This window comes from Ruditapes philippinarum, unplaced genomic scaffold (genome assembly GCF_026571515.1).
Source record: "Ruditapes philippinarum isolate M1 unplaced genomic scaffold, ASM2657151v2 ctg1332_1_1_1_1, whole genome shotgun sequence".
Lineage (NCBI taxonomy): Eukaryota > Metazoa > Mollusca > Bivalvia > Venerida > Veneridae > Ruditapes > Ruditapes philippinarum.
Genome location: NW_026853962.1, coordinates 63064 through 83342, shown reverse-complemented (window position 1 = coordinate 83342; position 20279 = coordinate 63064). Strand labels below are relative to the sequence as shown.

At 36.1% G+C, this 20279-nt stretch overlaps 1 protein-coding gene across 1 annotated transcript in view; it reads right to left on the bottom strand.

Moving 5' to 3' along the window:
• Positions 1-20279, bottom strand: part of LOC132738508 (uncharacterized) — a gene marked incomplete at its 5' end in the record, with an annotated part of 181797 nt that overhangs the window by 99312 nt on the left and 62206 nt on the right. The window contains 1 exon segment of the mRNA XM_060726011.1: positions 16916-16994. Within this exon segment, the coding sequence (XP_060581994.1) occupies positions 16916-16994 (79 nt within the window).

Below are 20279 nucleotides of genomic sequence, written 5' to 3'. Positions count from 1 at the left end.
CAACTACTAGTTTTCAAGTTATACACTGGACAAAAAGTAACAAAGGGCAAAACTGTAATTAGTCCAAATAGAGTTATGGTTCTTCGTGCACTGCACTTCATCTTCACTGCCTTGACCATTGTATAAAGTTCATTGAATTCCAACCATTAATTTTCAAGTTATGCACTGGACAATAAAAAGTAACAAAGGGCAAAAACTTTTAAATGAGTCAAGAAAGAGTTATGGTTTCTGTGCACTGCACTTCCTCTCAATATATTCAATATGACAATTGTATGAAATAGTATTGAATTCCAACTACCAGTTTTCAAGTTATGCTCTGGACAAGAAAAAAGCAATGGATAACAATGGGCAATAACTCTTTAAATACTCAGGACAGAGTTATAGTTCTTGTGCACTGCACTTCCTCCTATTGTGCTTGACCATTGTATGAAATGTGTTTTGAATTCAAACCAGTATGTTTTAAGTTATGCTCTGTACAAGGTAAAGTATCAAAGGGCAATAACTCTTTGTCAAATTGGAGTTATGGTTCTTGTGCACTGCACTTTCTCTTAATGTGCTTGACAACTGTATGAAGTTGTATTGAATTCCAACCAGTAGTTTTCAAGTTATGCTCCAGACAAGGAAAAGTAACAAAGGGCAATAACTCTATAATAAGTCAAGATTGAGTTATGGTTCTTGTGCACTGAACTTCCTCTTAATGTGCTTAACCATTGTATGAAGTTAAAGTTATGCTCCGTACAAAAAAAGCAATGGAAAAGTAACTAAAGGCAATAACTCTGTAATTAGTCAAGATGGAGTTATGGTTCTTGTGCACTGAACTTCCTCTTAATGTGCTTAACCATTGTATGAAGTTATACTGAATTCCAACTTTTAGTCTTCAAGTTATGCTCCGTACAAAAAAAAACAATGGAAAAGTATCAAAGGGCAATAACTCTGGAATTACTTTAGATTTAATTATGGTTCTTGTGCACTGCACTTTCTCTTATTGTGCTTGACCATTGTATGAAGTTGTTTTGAATTCCAACAAGTAGTTTTCAAGTTATGCTCCGTACAAGGAAAAGTAACAAAGGGCAATAACTCTGTAATTACTTTAGATAGAGTTATGGTTCTTGTGCACTGCACTTCCTCTAATGTGCTTCACCATTGTATGAAGTTATATTGAATTCCAACAATTAGTCTTCAAGTTATGGTTCAGACAAAAGAAAGCAATGGAAAAGTAACAAAGGGCAATAACTCTGTATTTACTTTAGATAGAGTTATGGTTCTTGTGCACTGCACTTCCCCTTATTGTGCTTGACCATTGTATTAAGTTGTTTTCAATTCCAACTAGTAGTTTTCAAGATATGCTCCGGACAAGGAAAAGTAACAAAGGGCAATAACTCTGTAATTAGTGAATATGGAGTTATGGTTCTTGTGCACTGCATATCCTCTCAATGTGCTTGACCATTGTATGAAGTTATTGTAAGCGTATGTCAGGATGGGGAAAATAAATACAATTCTTATACAGTTTTCTAAGTTTACAACAAGTATTTCGGCAACAACAGTGTCTAGTGAGTTACTAATATTGGATTTAAATACATACAAACTTACAAGTTTGGATAACAATGTCGTTTGTAAGATGTTTACTGAATTTGAACTTTTGGCGGTTTTACAACTTTAATTTACATTACTTGGTCAAGACCGAAGTGACAACATTGGTTGGATTCTGACTTTTATAAGGTTCGGTGTTTGAAATCCACCAATGAAACAACAGAAATCCGGAAATCCTCCAATGGACAGATGGCCGGATTTCTGAATCTGAAATCTTGGATTTCAATGGCAGCCATATTGAAATCTCATATAAAATCTACATACGAAAATCGTTAATTTACAAAAACATGTAGTGAATACTAAAGGATTTCTGACCTTAATCAATCATAAACTTTACATAAATTATGTTCTTGAATTGAATTTGACTGAAATTGATATTAACAATAAGAAATCTTCAATATAAAATATGAAGTGACAGATTTCAAAGATGTCTGTCACTGGACGTCTGCTACACAGAAAATGTAAAAAGAAAATCAGTTTTCTGCTATACAATAAGGTAAGTTTAACATTTCTATTAGCTAAATTGCAAAGTCAATAAGTGTCAATACAGTGTTCTTTCAGAATAATCAGGTAAGTGAATCTTGTTCTTGTAGAAGTCAAAAACTATGAAGCTTAAGGGTTTTACAAAAGTCATTGGGTTTCATTATAAGTCTGTTTAATACATTTTAGAAAATTTTCTTAGAATGCAGATCCACATTATATTAATTCCCAAACCTTATCTTAAAATTTTCTCCGGGCAAGAAAAAATTGAAAAGGAAAGTGGACCACCGCACCAATGGGTGGGCTCCCAAACCACCCCAAACCGTTTTGGGGTAAAAATTTGTAAGTTTGCAATGACATACTTTAGAGCTAGCATACTCAAAGTTATTTAAGTATTTTACTTTCCTGTTTTTTGAAAAGTAAAAAACCAGAGAATTGAAACTAGAAAAATTTTTTATTTGTCCCCTTTTTATTTTTCACCATAGGGACAAAGGCTGACCCCCTTTTTGTTTTTATTTTGATATTACTCAAAAAATAAAAAGCAAGGTTCATCATACTGTGGTATCTGATACAGAACCATATGGAGATTTAGCATGTTATTATAATTTATGCTCCCAAAAGGAATATGGAGGAATAATAAGTAATATGGATAAATATCCATGTTCATTCCGTACAGACTTGTACTTGTGGGGGAAAAACGCATTACGCATTAATATATATATATATATATATATATATATATATATATATTATATATATATATATATATATATATACACACACACGCAGATATATATATAAATATATATATATATATATACGCATTTATATAAATACGCATATTTATATATACGCATTTCTATATACATACACACCAATAAATATATATGGACATTTAATGCACAAGTCAGTGAAAATTCAGTAATTTAACCTTCAATCTTTTAACCTTCAGTCTTTTAAGAGCCCAAGTCAATTTGAGTTTGATAAACATGAAGGTTTTGTCCTTAAGAATGTTCTGTTACAATATGAAGTCAATCCTTTCAATTATAGCAAAGTTACAACTAAACAAGAGGGCCATGATGGCCCTGGGGTTGCTCACCTGTACATAGACCCCCAGGGCGGGGCCAGTTTAAACCAAAGGGCTTTTATTTGAACAAACTTGCAAGACACCCATTAGAAGATGTTTCATGATGTTAACTTTTTACTATACACAAATAATGAAAAACAATGACTTTTGCCCCCCTCCCCCCTCCCCCTAGCAGGGCCAATTTTAACCCAAGGGCTTTTATTTGAACAAACTTGGTAGACACCCATTAGAACATGTTTCATGCTAAATATCTAAGCTCTAGCTCTTTGGGTTCTTTAAAAGAAGATTTTTAAGTTTTTAATTACTATATGCAATATAGGGAAAATCAATGACCCCCTAGGGCGGGGCCAATTTTGACCCAAGGGCTTTTATTTGAACAAACTTGGTAAACATCCATTAGAACATGTTTCATGCTAAATATCTTAGCTCTAGCTCTTTGGGTTCTTTAATAGAAGATTTTTAAGTTTTTACTCTATGTATAAAGGGGAAAATCAATGACCCCTGGGGCGGGGCCAATTTTGACCCCAGGGCTTTTATTTGAACAAATTTGGTAGACACCTATTATAAGATGTGTCATGCTAAATATCTTAGCTCTAGCTCTTTGGGTTCTTTAAAAGAAGATTTTTAAGTTTTTACTACATGTATATAGGGAAAATCAATGACCCCCGGGGCGGGGCCAATTTTGACCCCAGGGCTTTTATTTGAACAAACTTGGTACACTCATTAGAACATGTTTCATGCTAAATATCTTAGCTCTAGCTCTTTGGGTTCTTTTAAAGAAGATTTTTTAAAGTTTTTACTATATGCATATAAGGAAAATCAAAGACCCCCTGGGGCGGGGCCAATTTTGACCCCAGGGCTTTTATTTCAACAAACTTGGTTGACACCCATTAGAACATGTTTCATGCTAAATATCTTAGCTCTAGCTCTTTGGGTTCTTTAAAAGAAATTTTTTTAAGTTTTTACTATATGCATATAGGGAAAATCAATGACCCCCTGGGGCGGGGCCAATTTTGACCCCAGGGCTTTTATTTGAACAAACTTGGTAGACATCCATTAGAACATGTTTCATGCCAAATATCTATGCTCTAGCTCTTTGGGTTCTTTAGGAGAAGATGTTTAAAGTTTTTTCTTTTGGTTGCCATGGCAACCAGAGTTCTGCATGAAATGGAATTCTTTGAACAACTTTGTTAAGGCTTCACACAAGGAACATCCCTGTGAAGTTTCATTATGATCAGCCTTATGGTTTCAGAGGAGATGTCGTTTGAAAAGTGTGAACGGACAACGGACGACGTACGACGGACGAAGAGTGATCCTAATAGCTCACCCTGAGCATATGCTCAGGTGAGCTAAAAAATGAAAATTTCAATAATTTGACCTTCAAAGTCAAGGTCATTTATGAGTGAAGATCAAGGTCTGTGGGGTTATTTTTAAGGGCTATCCTTGAAGATTATTATGTTCAAGTTTGAAGTCAATCCATTCAAAAATAACAAAGTGAAAGCCAATAATAGCCAAAAAAATGAAAATTTCAATAATTTGACCTTCAAAGTCAAGGTCATTTATGTGTGAAGGCCAAGGTCTGTCTGGTTATTTTTAAGGGCTATCCTTGAAGATTGACATGTTCAAGTTTGAAGACAATCCATTCAAAAATAACAAAGTTACAGCCAATAATAGCCAAAACAATGAAAATTTCAATTACTTGACCTTCAAAGTCCAGGTCATTTATGAGTGAAGGTCAAGGTCTGTCTGGTTATTTTAAAGGGCTATCCTTGAAGATTATTATGTTCAAGTTTGAAGACAATCCATTCAAAAATAACAAAGTTACAGCCAAAGTAAGAACAAGCAAAATTTGACTTTTGACCTTGAAGGTCAAGGTCATTTATAGATGAAGGTCAGGGTTGGTGTGGTCTACTGAAAGGTCTTTTCCCAAGGGTTGTTATGGCCAAGTATGAAGACAATATGCCAAGAAATAAAAAAGTTATGATCCAGGTACAAGTTTTCGGACGGCAACAGCACCAGCAACGGCAACGCCGCCAGGACTATCACAATACCTCTACTTTAAAAAAAAAAAAAAAAAAAAAAAAGTCGAGCTAAAAAGGGCCAATAACAGATTGTGATGGACCAACATGTACATGTAACCTAAATATTATATTTTGAACATGTATGTCATAGACCACTGTTCATTTACTGAATTGTGCACTTTATATTTATCAATCGGCAACACCCTTCACTCATTGAATTATCTGCCAACGAAAAAGTAAAAAATGGCCATTTTGATCCTTCAAGTACGTCCTAACTGCAGTGCCTTCAGCACTTTGATTAAGTTATGCACCGGACAAGGAAAAGGAACAAAGGGCATTAACTCTGCAATACTGAAGATTTGGTTATTGTACACTGCACTTCCTCTCATTGCGCTTGACCATTGTATGAAGTTTTATTGAATTCCAACAACTAATTTTCGAGTTATGCACTCGACAAGAAAAAGTAAAATGCAAATTAATGACATCAAAATATATGCATGACAGTGCACGGCCATTCTCAGTTAAAATTTACACCTATATCAAAATTTGATAAAAAATACAGATTCGAAAAAACGCAAAACTGTTAGTCTTTTTACAAACTTAATCCATCTGTGAAGTTGTACTGAAATTATTTTCAATATCATAAAAGTAGTTTTTTTAAATCGGCGGTTTAAAAAGTGTATCCATTTTACCTTTTTAAATTCCAGAAATGTTCGTGACAATGTACCTTTTGCTTTAAAAAGGGCTGTTTATAATTACATTGATGATATCTTATTGGAATTTACTTTTAAATATCACATAATACATAGATTTCTAATTGTACAATTGATATCACGAATTACTTGCTTAAATAAGCTTATATACTTCTTTAAATACTCATATGCAAAAAGTGCAAATCAAGATATACTGCTAAACTGTGATTACGATTTGTCTCATTATTATAAGAGCTACAACCAAGTGTAATTAATACTAGTTCTTGTCATAAATAAAAACCGTAGTATCACTGCTAGCAATTGTATGCGTTGTAAATGCTTTATTATTAGGTAAATGATCACCTTGCTAAAATTTAAGTACATGTACTATGTAAAACTAACAAACCTTTCAATTATAAACGCAAACCAAAAAAGAAGCCCACTTTAATACCCAAAAACATGCATATAGACATCCGACAATGATATTTAGTATAAAACCCATTATCTTTCTTGACTTTATAGTATACTGGTTCAAACTTTGGAGTAAAATAAAGTATCAAATAGTATTTAATGTAAAATAATAGTAAGTTAAGATATAGCAATACAGCATATCAGTCTAAAACAAATTAAACATTAACACCTCAATTTAAAGATAAACATGTATCAAGAAGTAGAACAGTCTACCAGATCAAATACATTGCTGGTGCTAAGATTTTAATCATACATTCACTTTCTTTTTCAATTCAGATATGGTATATAAAATAACGAACCTTTCATTGTCAAATCAAAAAATTTTGATGCTAATATAGACACATTTATATTCAGATATAAAGTTCGGATATAGACATTTGAATACATATCCAGATATAAAGTTCGGATAAAGACATTCAAATACAATTATATTCATTACCTAATGATAGCTATAGTAATCTCTTCATTTCTCAACAAGGGTGCCATAGTCACAAAATACGCCTGTTTTAAGGAAGCTTTAGATGGAGATGGGGGCATTATGGATAAGTGTTATCTAGCAAGCAAGTTTTTATTCTTGGCACTGGGTTGTTAGATGAACCTTAAAACAAATCAGTAGGGAAGATATGCACAGGATGTGTGACCTTGACCTTGGTCGCAGGGACCTGAATTTTATGCACGGCACTTAGCCTCACAATGATGAACATTTGTGCCAAATTATATTGAAATCCCTCTATGCATGTAGAAGTTTTGCTCCAGACAAGCGTTTTTCTATGAGCTCTAACTGTGACCTTCACCTTTGACCTAGAGACTTGGTTCATGTGCAGGGCACTACGTCTCATGGTGGTGAACAATTCTATAAAGTAACATTAAAATTCCTACATGCATGTAGAAAATATGCTCCGGACAACATCTAGATATTTAATCATCTCCAGTGACCTTGACCATGCAAATATTAACCTAAATTAAATGTGTCACACCTGTAGTCATGATAGTTACCATTTGTGCCACAATCCATCAATAAATGATGACTAAATGGTCCCTATACACATCTTCATATTTTTATCTGAACTTTGACCTCTATGTGTAACCTTGACTTTGGTCGCAGGGATCTGAATTTTGCGTGCGACACTCAGCCTCACAATGGTGAACATTTGTGCCAAGTTATATTGAAATCCCCCTATGAATGTAGAAGTTTTGCTCCGGACAAGCGTTTTTCAATGAACTCTAAGTGTGACCTTGACCTTTGACCTGGATCATGCATGGAGCAATACATATCATGGTGGTGAACATTTCCATAAAGTATTATAAAAATTCTTCCATACATGTAGGAGATATGCTCCAGACAAAATCTGGATATTTCACCATCTTTAGTGACCTTGACCTTGCATATATTGACCTAAAGTACATGTGTCACAGCTGTAGTCATGATAATGACCATTTGTGTTACAATCCCTCAATAAATGATGATTAAATCGTCCCTATACACATCTTCATATTTTTATCTAAACTTTGACCTCTATGTGTGACCTTGACCTTCGCTGCAGGGACCTGAATTTTAAGTGCGACACTCCGCCTCACAATGGTGAACATTTGTGCCAAGTTATATTGAAATCCCTCTATGCATGTGGAAGTTTTGCTCCGGACAAGCGTTTTTCAATGAGCTCTAAGTGTGACCTTGACCTTTGACCTAGAGACCTAGTTCATTTGCGTGACATGGCTTCTCATAATGGTGAACATTTATATGAAATTTCATTAAAATCCCTCCATGCGTGTAGGAGATATGCTCCGGACAAAATCTGGATATTTCATCATCTTTAGTGACCTTGACCTTGTATATATTGACCTAAATTATATGTATCACAGCCATAGTCTTCATAATGACCATTTGTGTTACAATCCCTCAATAAATGATGACTAAATGGTCCATATACACATCAACATATTTTTATCTGAACTTTGACCTCTATGTGTGACCTTGACCTTGGCCGCAAGGACCTGAATCTTGTGCGCGACACTCCGCCTCACAATGGTGAACATTTGTGCCAAGTAATATTGAAATCCCTCTATACATGTGGAAGTTTTGCTCCGGACAAGCGTTTTTTAATGAGCTCTAAGTGTGACCTTGACCTTTGACCTAGAGACCTAGTTCATGTGCGTGACATGGCTTCTCATAGTGGTGAACATTTCTATGAAGTTTCATTAAAATCCCTCCATACTTGTAGGAGATATGCTCCGGACAAAATTGGACGCCGCCCGGATATTTCATCATCTTTAGTGACCTTGACCTTGTATATATTGACCTAAATTATATGTATCACAGCCATAGTCTTGATAATGACCATTTGTGTTACAATCCCTCAATAAATGATGATTAAATGGTCCATATACACATCTTCATATTTTTATCTGAACTTTGACCTCTATGTATGACCTTGACCTTGGCCGCAAGGACGTGAATCTTGCACGCCACACTCCGCCTCACAATGGTGAACATTTGTGCCAAGTAATATTGAAATCCCTCTATACATGTGGAAGTTTTGCTCCGGACAAGCATTTTTCAATGAGCTCTAAGTGTGACCTTGACCTTTGACCTAGAGACCTGGTTTATGTGCGCGACACTGCTCCTCATAGTGGTGAACATTTCTATGAAGTTTCATTAAAATCCCTCCATACATGTAGGAGATATGCTCCGGACAAAATTGGACGCCGCCCGCCTGCCTGCCCGCCCGCCAGGGGCGTTCCCATAATACGTCCCGTTTTTCAAACGGGCGTATAAAAATGATATTAAATTGGCATCTGTAGTAAAACAAGTAATAAATGTTTTCTGAACTCTATAACAACTTATTCAATCCAATGAGAACGTATCAATATGGTAATAATACTAGATTCTACTTTTACAACAAATAAACATAAGCTTTTTACGAAGAGAAACATTCAGCTAGTATAAAACATAAGCTATATTACGCAAGCATATCAAGTTATAGGACTGGTGTCAATTTCGATTATGATACGTTCGTTATTCACTGAAACTGCATTTTTGCAGCAAACAAAAAATTGACCAATTCAATGTCGTCACCTCCCAATTATTCAAATGACCTCCGCGAAAATCTTGTTGCTTTTGAATTCATAACCTTTTAGGGTGTGTCCTTGGGTTCAGCTATATCTTTTCTTAGCCTACTGGCCATTGAAATGTGATGCAAATATTAGTTTTCATAAGGTTAATCACAATTTCACTACATTGAAGAAGCAACTTATTTTTTCATGCTTGTATTTAATACATTTTGGATATTTTTCAGAATCTTCTTGTTTTATTCTTTTACTGAATTCCGCATGTTTTCAGGTTTAAACTTTAGCATAAATGTCGGCTCAGAAGCTTCATTCGTCTAGCTTGAAAAAGATGGGGTTTTTTTATTGAAAGGTTTGTGGCCCAAAATAACGAACCTGTCATTGAGTTAAATGTTTAATTTATTATGATTCCCTCATCATAATAATTTATATTTATAGAATTGTTTTTAATTCTCTTCATAATCACACAAATATAATGTATATATGTTGTTCTTTTCAGGCGAGTACGAGGTTTATTCTTAACATAAATCTTTTTCAATTGTAATGTAAAAATCAGACATTCATTTGACGTTCTTTTTCTGTATAAACAAGATATATACTCACAAGATTTTTCTTAAATACTATATACATTACAGGATTAGAAATATTATTTTATTCTTATAAACTATCCTAGGAAAGGTTCGTGACTAATGGTCACGAAACCTTTCCTTGTTTGTAATCCAACATGGTATTGATAAACATCATAAAAAATAAATATTCGCTTATTTCATTTAAAAACAACATCGTTTGTGATTCAGTAGGCAACAGCAAATTTTCTTGAAATTTAATAATCATGAAAAGTATCAAAATCACTTGCCAAAGGATTTTGATGGAAATTCTCGATCATGTTTATATATAACATGCGCTGAGAATAATAAGCCACCATTATAGAAAGATTTGAAACGTTTCAACCCAAATGACTTCATAGTACATGCAGGGATGCCAACAGACAATTTGGAAAAAAGAGAAAAATTAAACGCGAGGGGTTATGGGGGCCGCGTAGGCCCCCCATGTAGGTCCAGGGCAGAGCCCTGGTGGGGGTCCAGGGGGCAAAGCCCCCGGAAGCTCCTGTGTTTTCATCCTTTTCAGATGGTCTAAAATGCATTTCCTTTTAGTGCTTTATCAAATATTTTCATTAACTAAAATTGTATTACTTTGACTGGCAGTAACAAAGTTAAGGCAGACTTTAATTTCAATGAAATTAATCAGTATCTATAATGTAATATATACATCTTAGATGATCTACCCTACTAGATATTTTGCACATTAGCAACTCTTTGTGTTTAACCGATTTGACATGATCCTCGATTGCAACGAACCCTCGACTAACATGATTAATTTGTTTTAAACATAGTCGACACAAAGCTTGTCTAGGAATATTTATTTTGACGAAATAGTCACCAATGTGGACGGTTGTCTCGGTTGATCTGATATTCACATTAACTGTGTTCTCTAACCATAATTTTCAAATTAAACTTATTTTTAACATTTTTGTCGCAGACTTTGATCTTCGAAGCGTTGTTGGAGTTAATTGCTGCCATTTTTCATGTAAAAAATATCTTTCTTGCTAATCGGCCGACATTTTGTTTTGCTTTCTTCAACTACAGAAAGACTGTCGGTATATTTAACGCCATCGTTCATTGGCTTACTTTAATAGCGACAATAACTGAACATACCCGAAAAGTGGTACGGTCTAAATATTTACGGTACGGTCTAAACATTTACAATCAGCAGACAATAGACGGTAGCAAACTCGGCGAAAGAAGCCCCCACCCCCCAAATTTTCTCCTCGGATTTACCTCGTTCTCAAAAGTTGTTCGAGGACCTCGAAATCCGCGGATCACTGTACATAATGTTTGTTAACCGCAGCCTTTTACAAACAAGCATAGTGTATGCGGCATCGAGTAAAATATATCACCGCACAAACCTTTCATCACAAACCTTTTCTCAGCATATTTCAGTTTCAATGATGTTGTTAATATAACTACAAAATGTTTCATTTTTGGCATGATATACTAATTTTCATGGAACATTTAATGTGCTGGGAGTGCATATTGCAAACATAAACCCTTAAAATCAGATAACGAACCTTTCAATTTTAACCCAAACCACGTCACAACGATAAATTCTACATAAATAATTCTACATAAATAATACAAAAATTGTGCACACTACAAACATGGTGATAATATGAAAGTATTACATTGTGATATTAATATGAAAAAGAATATGTAATTTTTCAATGATAAAAACACTTCACTTTCAATACGAGGGCTGTCCAAAAAATTCGTGCACTGCAGTTATTTGATAGAAAAAAATTAATTATATATCACTTGAAGGCGAGATATGTCTCAAATGAGAAAACAAAAGAAAAAACGTGTAACCGGCATGTCGTGAAAACGAATCGTCAAACAGTTACCTTGGTAACGTAATACCGGCGCACGACAAAAAAATTGGGTTAGTTCATTACTTTGATGCATCACGGTATTCTTTAAACACTACATATAAACATTAAAATTCAGGGAAAAGTATGTGTACGTGTTCCTAACGTTACTAGAAAATATGACGTCATTTGCCCTATTGTAACGGTCGTAAACAAACATTTGTGTGAGGTTGTCAATATTGTGATTACGTGAAAATGTCAGTCGCAAAACGTCTGGAAATACGGACGATCATTATATTGTGCGCGAGTATTGGTAAAACACCGACAGATACCTACAAACACCTTGAAGGGGCAAGTGGGACAAGTTCAGCGTCACTAAGGCTGATTTTTAAATGGCACAAACGCTCTGTAGAAGGGCGAGAGCCGGTAGATGATGACAACCGGTCAGGCAGACGTCCGTCCGTAATGCCGGACTATGTGACGGGGTTGTCCAATATATTCGTTCACTGGTGGGATATGTAATATGTCCGTTGCATAAGAACAATAAAAACTATAAAATACTTTACATCAATCATTCCTCTTATGACAGTAAAACAAATTATAACATAAACAAGAGCTGTCGGTAGGACAGCAACGCTCGACTATTCTTAGTGCTTGATAGTAAAAAAAAATGCTTGATACAGTTACCTCCTCCTGTTTACAGGTTGGGGTCATGATGGTGAACAAGTGTGCAAAGTTTCAAAGCCATATGTCAATGGACTTTGAAAATATTTGAACTATTACAAAAACTTTAACATAAGTGGTTACGCTGACGCAGACGCCGACACTGACGCTGACGCCGACGCTCGGGTGACTACAATAGCTCTACTTATTCTTATCGAATAGTCGAGCTAAAAAGCAAATGCCACTTTACAAGCAACAAACAATTAATACAATTACAGTAATGAACTAACCCAATTTTTTGCCGTGCGCCGGTATAACGTTACTAAGGTAACTTAATGACCATTCTTTTACACAACACGCCGGTTAGCCGGCTTTTTCTTTTGTTTTCTTATTTGAGACAGATTTCCCCTTCAAGTGATATATAATTCATTTGTTTTTATCAATAAATCTCACGACAATAACTGCAGTGCACGAAGTTTTTGGACAACCCTCGTACATGGTTAAAATGATAACGAACATTTCATAATATCCGGTGACAAACCGGTGAGTTATCTATGAGATCTAATTTATAAATTCATAATCGTGAATAATAATATGGCATCAAACAAAATTAAAACAATACAATTAAAGCATCTAAATACACGATAACTTTGTATAACTTTGACGGCGACAATCACGAACGTCATTTTCGTAACTTTGGGTGAATATTATTAAACAATTATTCATGATCAAATGACAAATTATTGTGTGTTATTTAAGGTAACATCTACCCTCTTAAACCAGCATAGACTTACAGGCAAATAACCTGCAATAATGAGGATAGAGGATGGCGACAAGTAACAAGAGCCACCGCCGGGCGGGGGCAACGCTGGACTTTTTACTTTCTCTAAAAGCAAACTAGACCTATCACTGAAGGTGATCAATACCCCCACCAACAACTTTGACTTTTTGAAAAAAATAGTAGTCTGAAGAAAAATTTGAACACAAACTATCAACTGTGTACAAAGAAATATTTCAATTAATTGTAATCGCAACTGGGGTCTCGAAATAAGCTTGCTATACACCAAGTTTGATTACAATATCTCATTCCTAACTCTAGTTATTGTCAGGAAACCATTTTTTCTATTTTTAGTAACACTGTAACAGTGACCTTGACCCTAGGGGGTCCAAATGCAATACCAACCCAGGTCTTCATATAAGCTTCCTATACACCAAATAAGATTACAATATCTCATTCCTAACTCTAGTTATTGTCCGAAAACCATTTTTCGTAACGGTGACCTTGACTTTCACCCCAGGGGGCCCAAATGCAATACCAACCAAAGTCTTCATATAGGCTTGCTATACGCCAAGTTTGATAACAATATCTCATTCCTAACTCTTGTTATTGTCCGGAAACCATTTTTCTATTTTTAGTAACACTGTAACGGTGACCTTGACCCTAGGGGGTCCAAATACAATACCAACCCAGGTCTTCATATAAGCTTCCCTTAAACCAAATTAGATTACAATATCTCATTCCTAACTCTAGTTATTGTCCGGAAACCATTTGTCTATTTTTCCTAACGGTGACCTTGACCTTAACCCCAGGGGGTCCAAATGCAATACCAACCCAGGTCTTCATATAAGCTTGCTATACACCAAGTTTGATTACAGTATGTCATTCCTAAGTCTATTATTGTCCGGAAACCATTTTTCTATTTTTGGTAACAGTGACCTTGACCTTGACCCCAGGGGGTCCAAATGCAATACCAACCCAGATCTTCATATAAGCTTCCTTTACACCAAATTAGATTACAATATCTCATTCCTAGCTCTAGTTATTGTCAGGAAACCATTTGTCTATTTTTCCTAACGGTGACCTTGACCTTGACCCCAGGGGGCCCAAATGCAATACCAACCCAGGTCTTCATATAAGCTTGCTATACACCAAGTTTGATTACAGTATGTCATTCCTAAGTCAAGTTATTGTCCGGAAACCATTTTTCTATTTTTAGTAACAGTGACCTTGACCCCAGAGGGCCCAAATGCAATACCAACCCAGGTCTTCATATAAGCTTGCTATACGCCAAGTTTGATAACAATATCTCATTCCTAACTCTTGTTATTGTCCGGAAACCATTTTTCTATTTTTAGTAACGGTGACCTTGACCCCAGGGGGTCCAAATGCAATACCAACCCAGATCTTCATATAAGCTTCCTTTACACCAAATTAGATTACAATATCTCATTCCTAGCTCTAGTTATTGTCAGGAAACCATTTGTCTATTTTCCTAACAGTGACCTTGACCTTGACCCCAGGGGGTCCAAATGCAATACCAACCCAGGTCTTCATATAAGCTTGCTATACACCAAGTTTGATTACAGTAAGTCATTCCTAAGTCAAGTTATTGTCAGGAAACCATTTTTCTATTTTTTGTAACAGTGACCTTGACCTTGACCCCAGAGGGCCCAAATGCAATACCAACCCAGGTCTTAATATAAGCTTGCTATTGCCAAGTTTGATAACAATATCTCATTCCTAACTCTAGTTATTGTCCGGAAACCATTTTTCTATTTTTAGTAACGGTGACCTTGACCTTGACCCCAGGGGGTCCAAATGCAATACCAACCGGAGTTTCCATATAAGGTTGCTATATACCAAGTTTGATTACAATACCTCATTCCAAACTCTAGTTATCGTCCCGAAATCATGATGTGGTCCATGATGTGGACCAACCGACCGACAAGCTGACTCCTATATACCCCCCTAAACTTCGTTTGTGGGGGTATAACAAAGAAATGTTTGAACAAAATCTCTAAATATACTAATTTATATATATATATATAAATAGAAACAAGCAATTCTAAAAATAGAAAATTCTATAAATAGAAACACGCAATTCTATCAATAGAAACACGCAATTCTATAAATAGAAAATTCTATAAATAGATATACGTTGTGTCACGTGGTGGTGACACGTGGCGATGACATGTGGTGGTGACACATGGAGGTGGTGATGACACCTGGTGTTGGTGACACTTGGTGTTGGTGACAGGTGGTGTTGGTGACACGTGGTGGTGTCACGTGGTTGTGACACATGGGGTTACGTGGTGGTGTCACGTGGTGGTCACATGTGATGACACATGGTGGTGACAAGTGGTTGTGACACATGGGGTTACGTGGTGGTGTCACGTGGTGGTCACATGTATTGGCACAAGGTGGTGACAAGTGGACACATGGTGTCGACATGTGATGGCATGTGGTGTCACGTGGTGGTGACACATGGTGTCATGTGGTGGTGACACGTGGTATCACGTGGTGATGACATGTGGTGTCACGTGGTGGTGACATGTGGTGTCGACACATGATGTCACCTGGTGGTGACATCTGGTGTCACGTGGTGGTGACAACATGTGATGGCACGTGGTGGTGACAAATGGTGTCACGTGATGGTGACACGTAGTGGTGTCACGTGGTAACACGTGGTGTCGACATGTGATGGCACGTGGTGTCACTTGGTGGGGACATGTGGTGGTGACACATTGTGGTGGTGACACGTGGTGGTGGTGACAGGTAGTGGTGACACGTGTTGTTGTTGTTGTTGTTGTTGATGATGATGATGATATATATATATATATATATACACACACACACACACCAATTAATATATATGGTCATTTAATGCACAAATCTGAGAAAATTCAGTAATTTAACCTTCCAAGGTCAAGGTCATTTAAGAGTGTTTGATAAACAACAAGGTCTTGTCCTTAAGTATGTTCTGTTATAATATGAAGTTGATCCCTTCAATAATAGCAAAGTTACAGCCAGTTACAGCCAAAACAATGAAAATTTCAATAATCTGAACTTCAAAGTCAAGGTCATTAATGAGTGAACGTCAAGGTCTGTCTAATTATTTTTAAGGGTTATCCTTGAAGATTATTATGTTCAAGTTTGAAGACAATCCATTCAAAAATAACAAAGTTACAGCCAATAACAGCATGAACAAGCAAAATTTGGACTTTTAACCTTGAAGGTCAAGGTCATTTATAGATGAAGGTCAAGGTTAGTGTTGTCTACTGAAAGGTCTTGTCCCAAGGGTTGTTGTGGCCAAGTATGAAGACAATACACCAAGAAATAAAAAAGTTATGATCCAGGTACAAGTTTGCGGATGGCAACGGCAACGTCGCCACGACTATAGCAATACCTCTACTTTATTTTTTAAAAAAAAAAGTCGAGCTAAAAACTAAGGGTGTAAATTCTAACTGAGAACGGCGTGCAATACCATTTTACAGAGTCATAAAAGCGACACCTGTATGTGATCAACCACAATTACTCAAAAATTTACAATGTTCAAGAAAATCAATATCTTGCAAATCCTATCATATAATGTTCTTTACCTAGAATTTCAAAGACAGGCTCACAATATTTAATTTAACTTACCATATATGTTATGTCTTTTGTAAGATACTTTTCCAATAGATATACAGCCGATTGCTCCTCGTCTGTGTCATAAACATCCCTAGACAATGACATTAAAATGAAATATCAAATGAAACATATGCCCCCTTTTCTAGCCCTTGACTCATATTATTGGAAATTTTGATAGTAGAAACTTGCCTTAAATTAGTACATGGAGGGGTTCATTTATGGAAAAAGAAAAATAATGCGCAACATATGACCTGAAACTAAATGAAAGCTATCATTGGTATAATGAGCGTAAACCATTCTGCCATTAAATGCCCCTGTGACCTTGACCTTTGACCTTGTGACCTCAAAATCAATAGGGGTCATCTACTAGTTACGACCAATCAGTATGTGAAATATAAAGACTTTGTGGGAAATAATTTTCAAGATAATGAGCAGAAACCATTCTGACATTTAGGGCCCCTCTGACCTTAACCTTTGACCAATAGATCCCCAAAATCAAATAGGGATCATCTACTAGTTACGACCAATCAGTATGTAAAATATGAACACTTTGTGAGAATTACTTTTTAAGACAAGAAATTGTAACAGAGTTACCAACGTCCCCCGCCTCGGGGAAGTTTCATATGAAGCAACAAGAGCTGTCGGTAGGACAGCATGCTCGACTATTCTTAGTGCTTGATAGTAAAAAAAATGCCTGATACAGTTACCTCCTCCTGTTTACAGGTTGGGGTCATGATGGTGAACAAGTGTGCAAAGTTTCAAAGCCATATGTCAATGGACTTTGAAAATATTTGAACTATTACAAAAACTTTAACGTAAATTCTAAGTCGAAAAAGGGGCATAATTCTGTCAAAATACTTGATAGAGTTACCTCCTCCTGTCTACAGGTTGGGGTCATGATGGTGAACAAGTGTGCAAAGTTTCAAAGCCATATGTCAATGGACTTTGAAAATATTTGAACTATTACAAAAACTTTAACATAAGTGGTTACGCCGACGCCGACGCCGACGCTCGGGTGACTGCAATAGCTCTACTTATTCTTATCGAATAGTCGAGCTAAAAAATTGTGCTATTTCAAAAAATTGAGGCAGGGATCAAAGGATTTTCAGTCCAAAATTATGATCAATGCTAGATCTGCAAATGCAACAATAAATTTATTAAAGAAATAAAATGAAACACTGAATTTAAAAATCTATCATGTTAAGCTTTGACCTCTAAGTGTGACCTTGACCTTGGAGGTAGGGGTGCAGGTGTTGTGCATGACATATCATCTTATCATTGTGACTATTTGTGCCAAGTATTTTCAAAATCCCTTGATCTATGAAGAAGTTATGGACAGGACACAAAATATACCATATAACAGACTCTGTTACCTTTTTACCTCTAAGTGTGACCTTGACCTTGGAGGTAGGGGTGCAGGTGTTGTACTTGACATAGCGTCTTATTATTGTGACTATTTGTGCCAAGTTATTTCAAAATCCCTTGAACAATGAAGAAGTTCTACATTGGACACAATATATACCCTTTTAAAGACTATGTTAATTTTTGACCTCTAAATGTCACCTTGACCTTGGAGGTAGGGATGCAGGTGTTGTGCATGACACATTGTCTTATTATAGTGAATATTTGTGCCAAGTATTTTCAAAATCCGTTGATATATAAAAAAGTTATGGACCAGACAAAAAAAAAACCCTATAACAGACTATGTTAATCTTAGACCTCCAAGTGTGACCTTGACCTTGTAGGTTGGTGACCGATTGTTGCGCATGACACATCATCACCTTGTTGTGAACAATTGTGGCAAGTATTTACAAAATCCCTTCAAAGATAAGAAAGTTATAGACCGGACACGAGATATACCCTCAAATAGACAATGTTGACCTTGAATGAGCAAGTGCGACCTTGACCCTGGAGGTAGGGGTCTGGTTGTTGCGCATGACACATCGTCTTATTATAACAAACATTTGTGCCAAGTTATTTCAAATTCCTTCAATAAATGACAAAGTTCACCTGGAGGTAGGGGTCTGGTTGTTGCGCATGACACATCGTCTTATTATAACAAACATTTGTGCCAAGTTATTTCAGATTCCTTCAATAAATGACAAAGTTATGGACCGGACACGAAATATACCCTGTAACAGGCTATGTTAATCTTTGACCTCCAATTGTGACCTTGACCTTGGAGGTAGGTGACCGGTTGTTACTCATGACACATCTTCCCATTATTGTGAGCAATTGTGGCAAGTATTTACAAAATCCCTTCAAAGATAAAAAAGTTATGGACCGGACACGACATATACCCTCAAATAGACAATGTTGACCTTGAATGAGCAAGTTCAACCTTGACCCTGGAGGTAGGGGTCTGGTTTTTGCGCATGACACATCGTCTTATTATAACAAACATTTGTGCCAAGTTATTTCAGATTCCTTCAATAAATGACAAAGTTATGGACCAGACACGAAAGTGTGACGGACGGACGGACAGACAGACGGAGCCTATTACTATATCCCCCTTTTTTCTTCGAAAAGGCGGGGGACAATAATCAGCAGAAACCATGTGTCTACCAAAGGACAGAAAGATTTAAGGTCCTTGTGATGTTGACCTTTGACCTAAAGACCCTAAAATTAATAGGGGTGATCTACCAGTTATAACCAATGGATATGTAAAATATAAAGACTTAGTGATAAATAGTTTTCAAGATTATCAACAGAAACCATTCTGACATTTAAGGCCCCTGTGACCTTTACCTTTGAACTAGTGACCCCAAAATCAATAGGGGTCATCTACTAGTTATGACCAATCAGTATGTGATACAGGAAGACTTTGTGATAAACAGTTTTCAAGATAATGAGCAGAAACCATTCTAACATTTAAGGACCCTCTGACATTGACCATTGACCAATAGATCCCAAAATCAAATAGGGGTATCTACAGTGCAACATGTCTAATCCAAACTCGTCCGGACCAAAAGAAAATTTCGGATTTGAAGTTTTTTTTACATGTTTGTTCATGTTATTGGCAGAATAGTCTAAGGAAAGAAATGGGAATGCATTTGAAATTGCAATACAAATATTTTATTTTTGCAATCTCTTATCATTCATTTTAATACATGTGAATACAAAAATAGATAAAACAAGATTGCATATGTCAAAAATGCTATGCCACTGCATTAATACAACACTGTTTGTTTTATTGGGTTTTACGTCACACCGACACAGTTTAGGTCATATGGTGATGTTCCAGCTTTACTGGTGGAGGAAGACCTCAGGTGCCCTTCCATGCATTATTTTAGGCACGAACGGGTACCTGAGTAGAACCACCGATGTTCCGTAAGCTAGCTGGATAGCTTCCTCACTTGAAAGAATTCAATGTCCC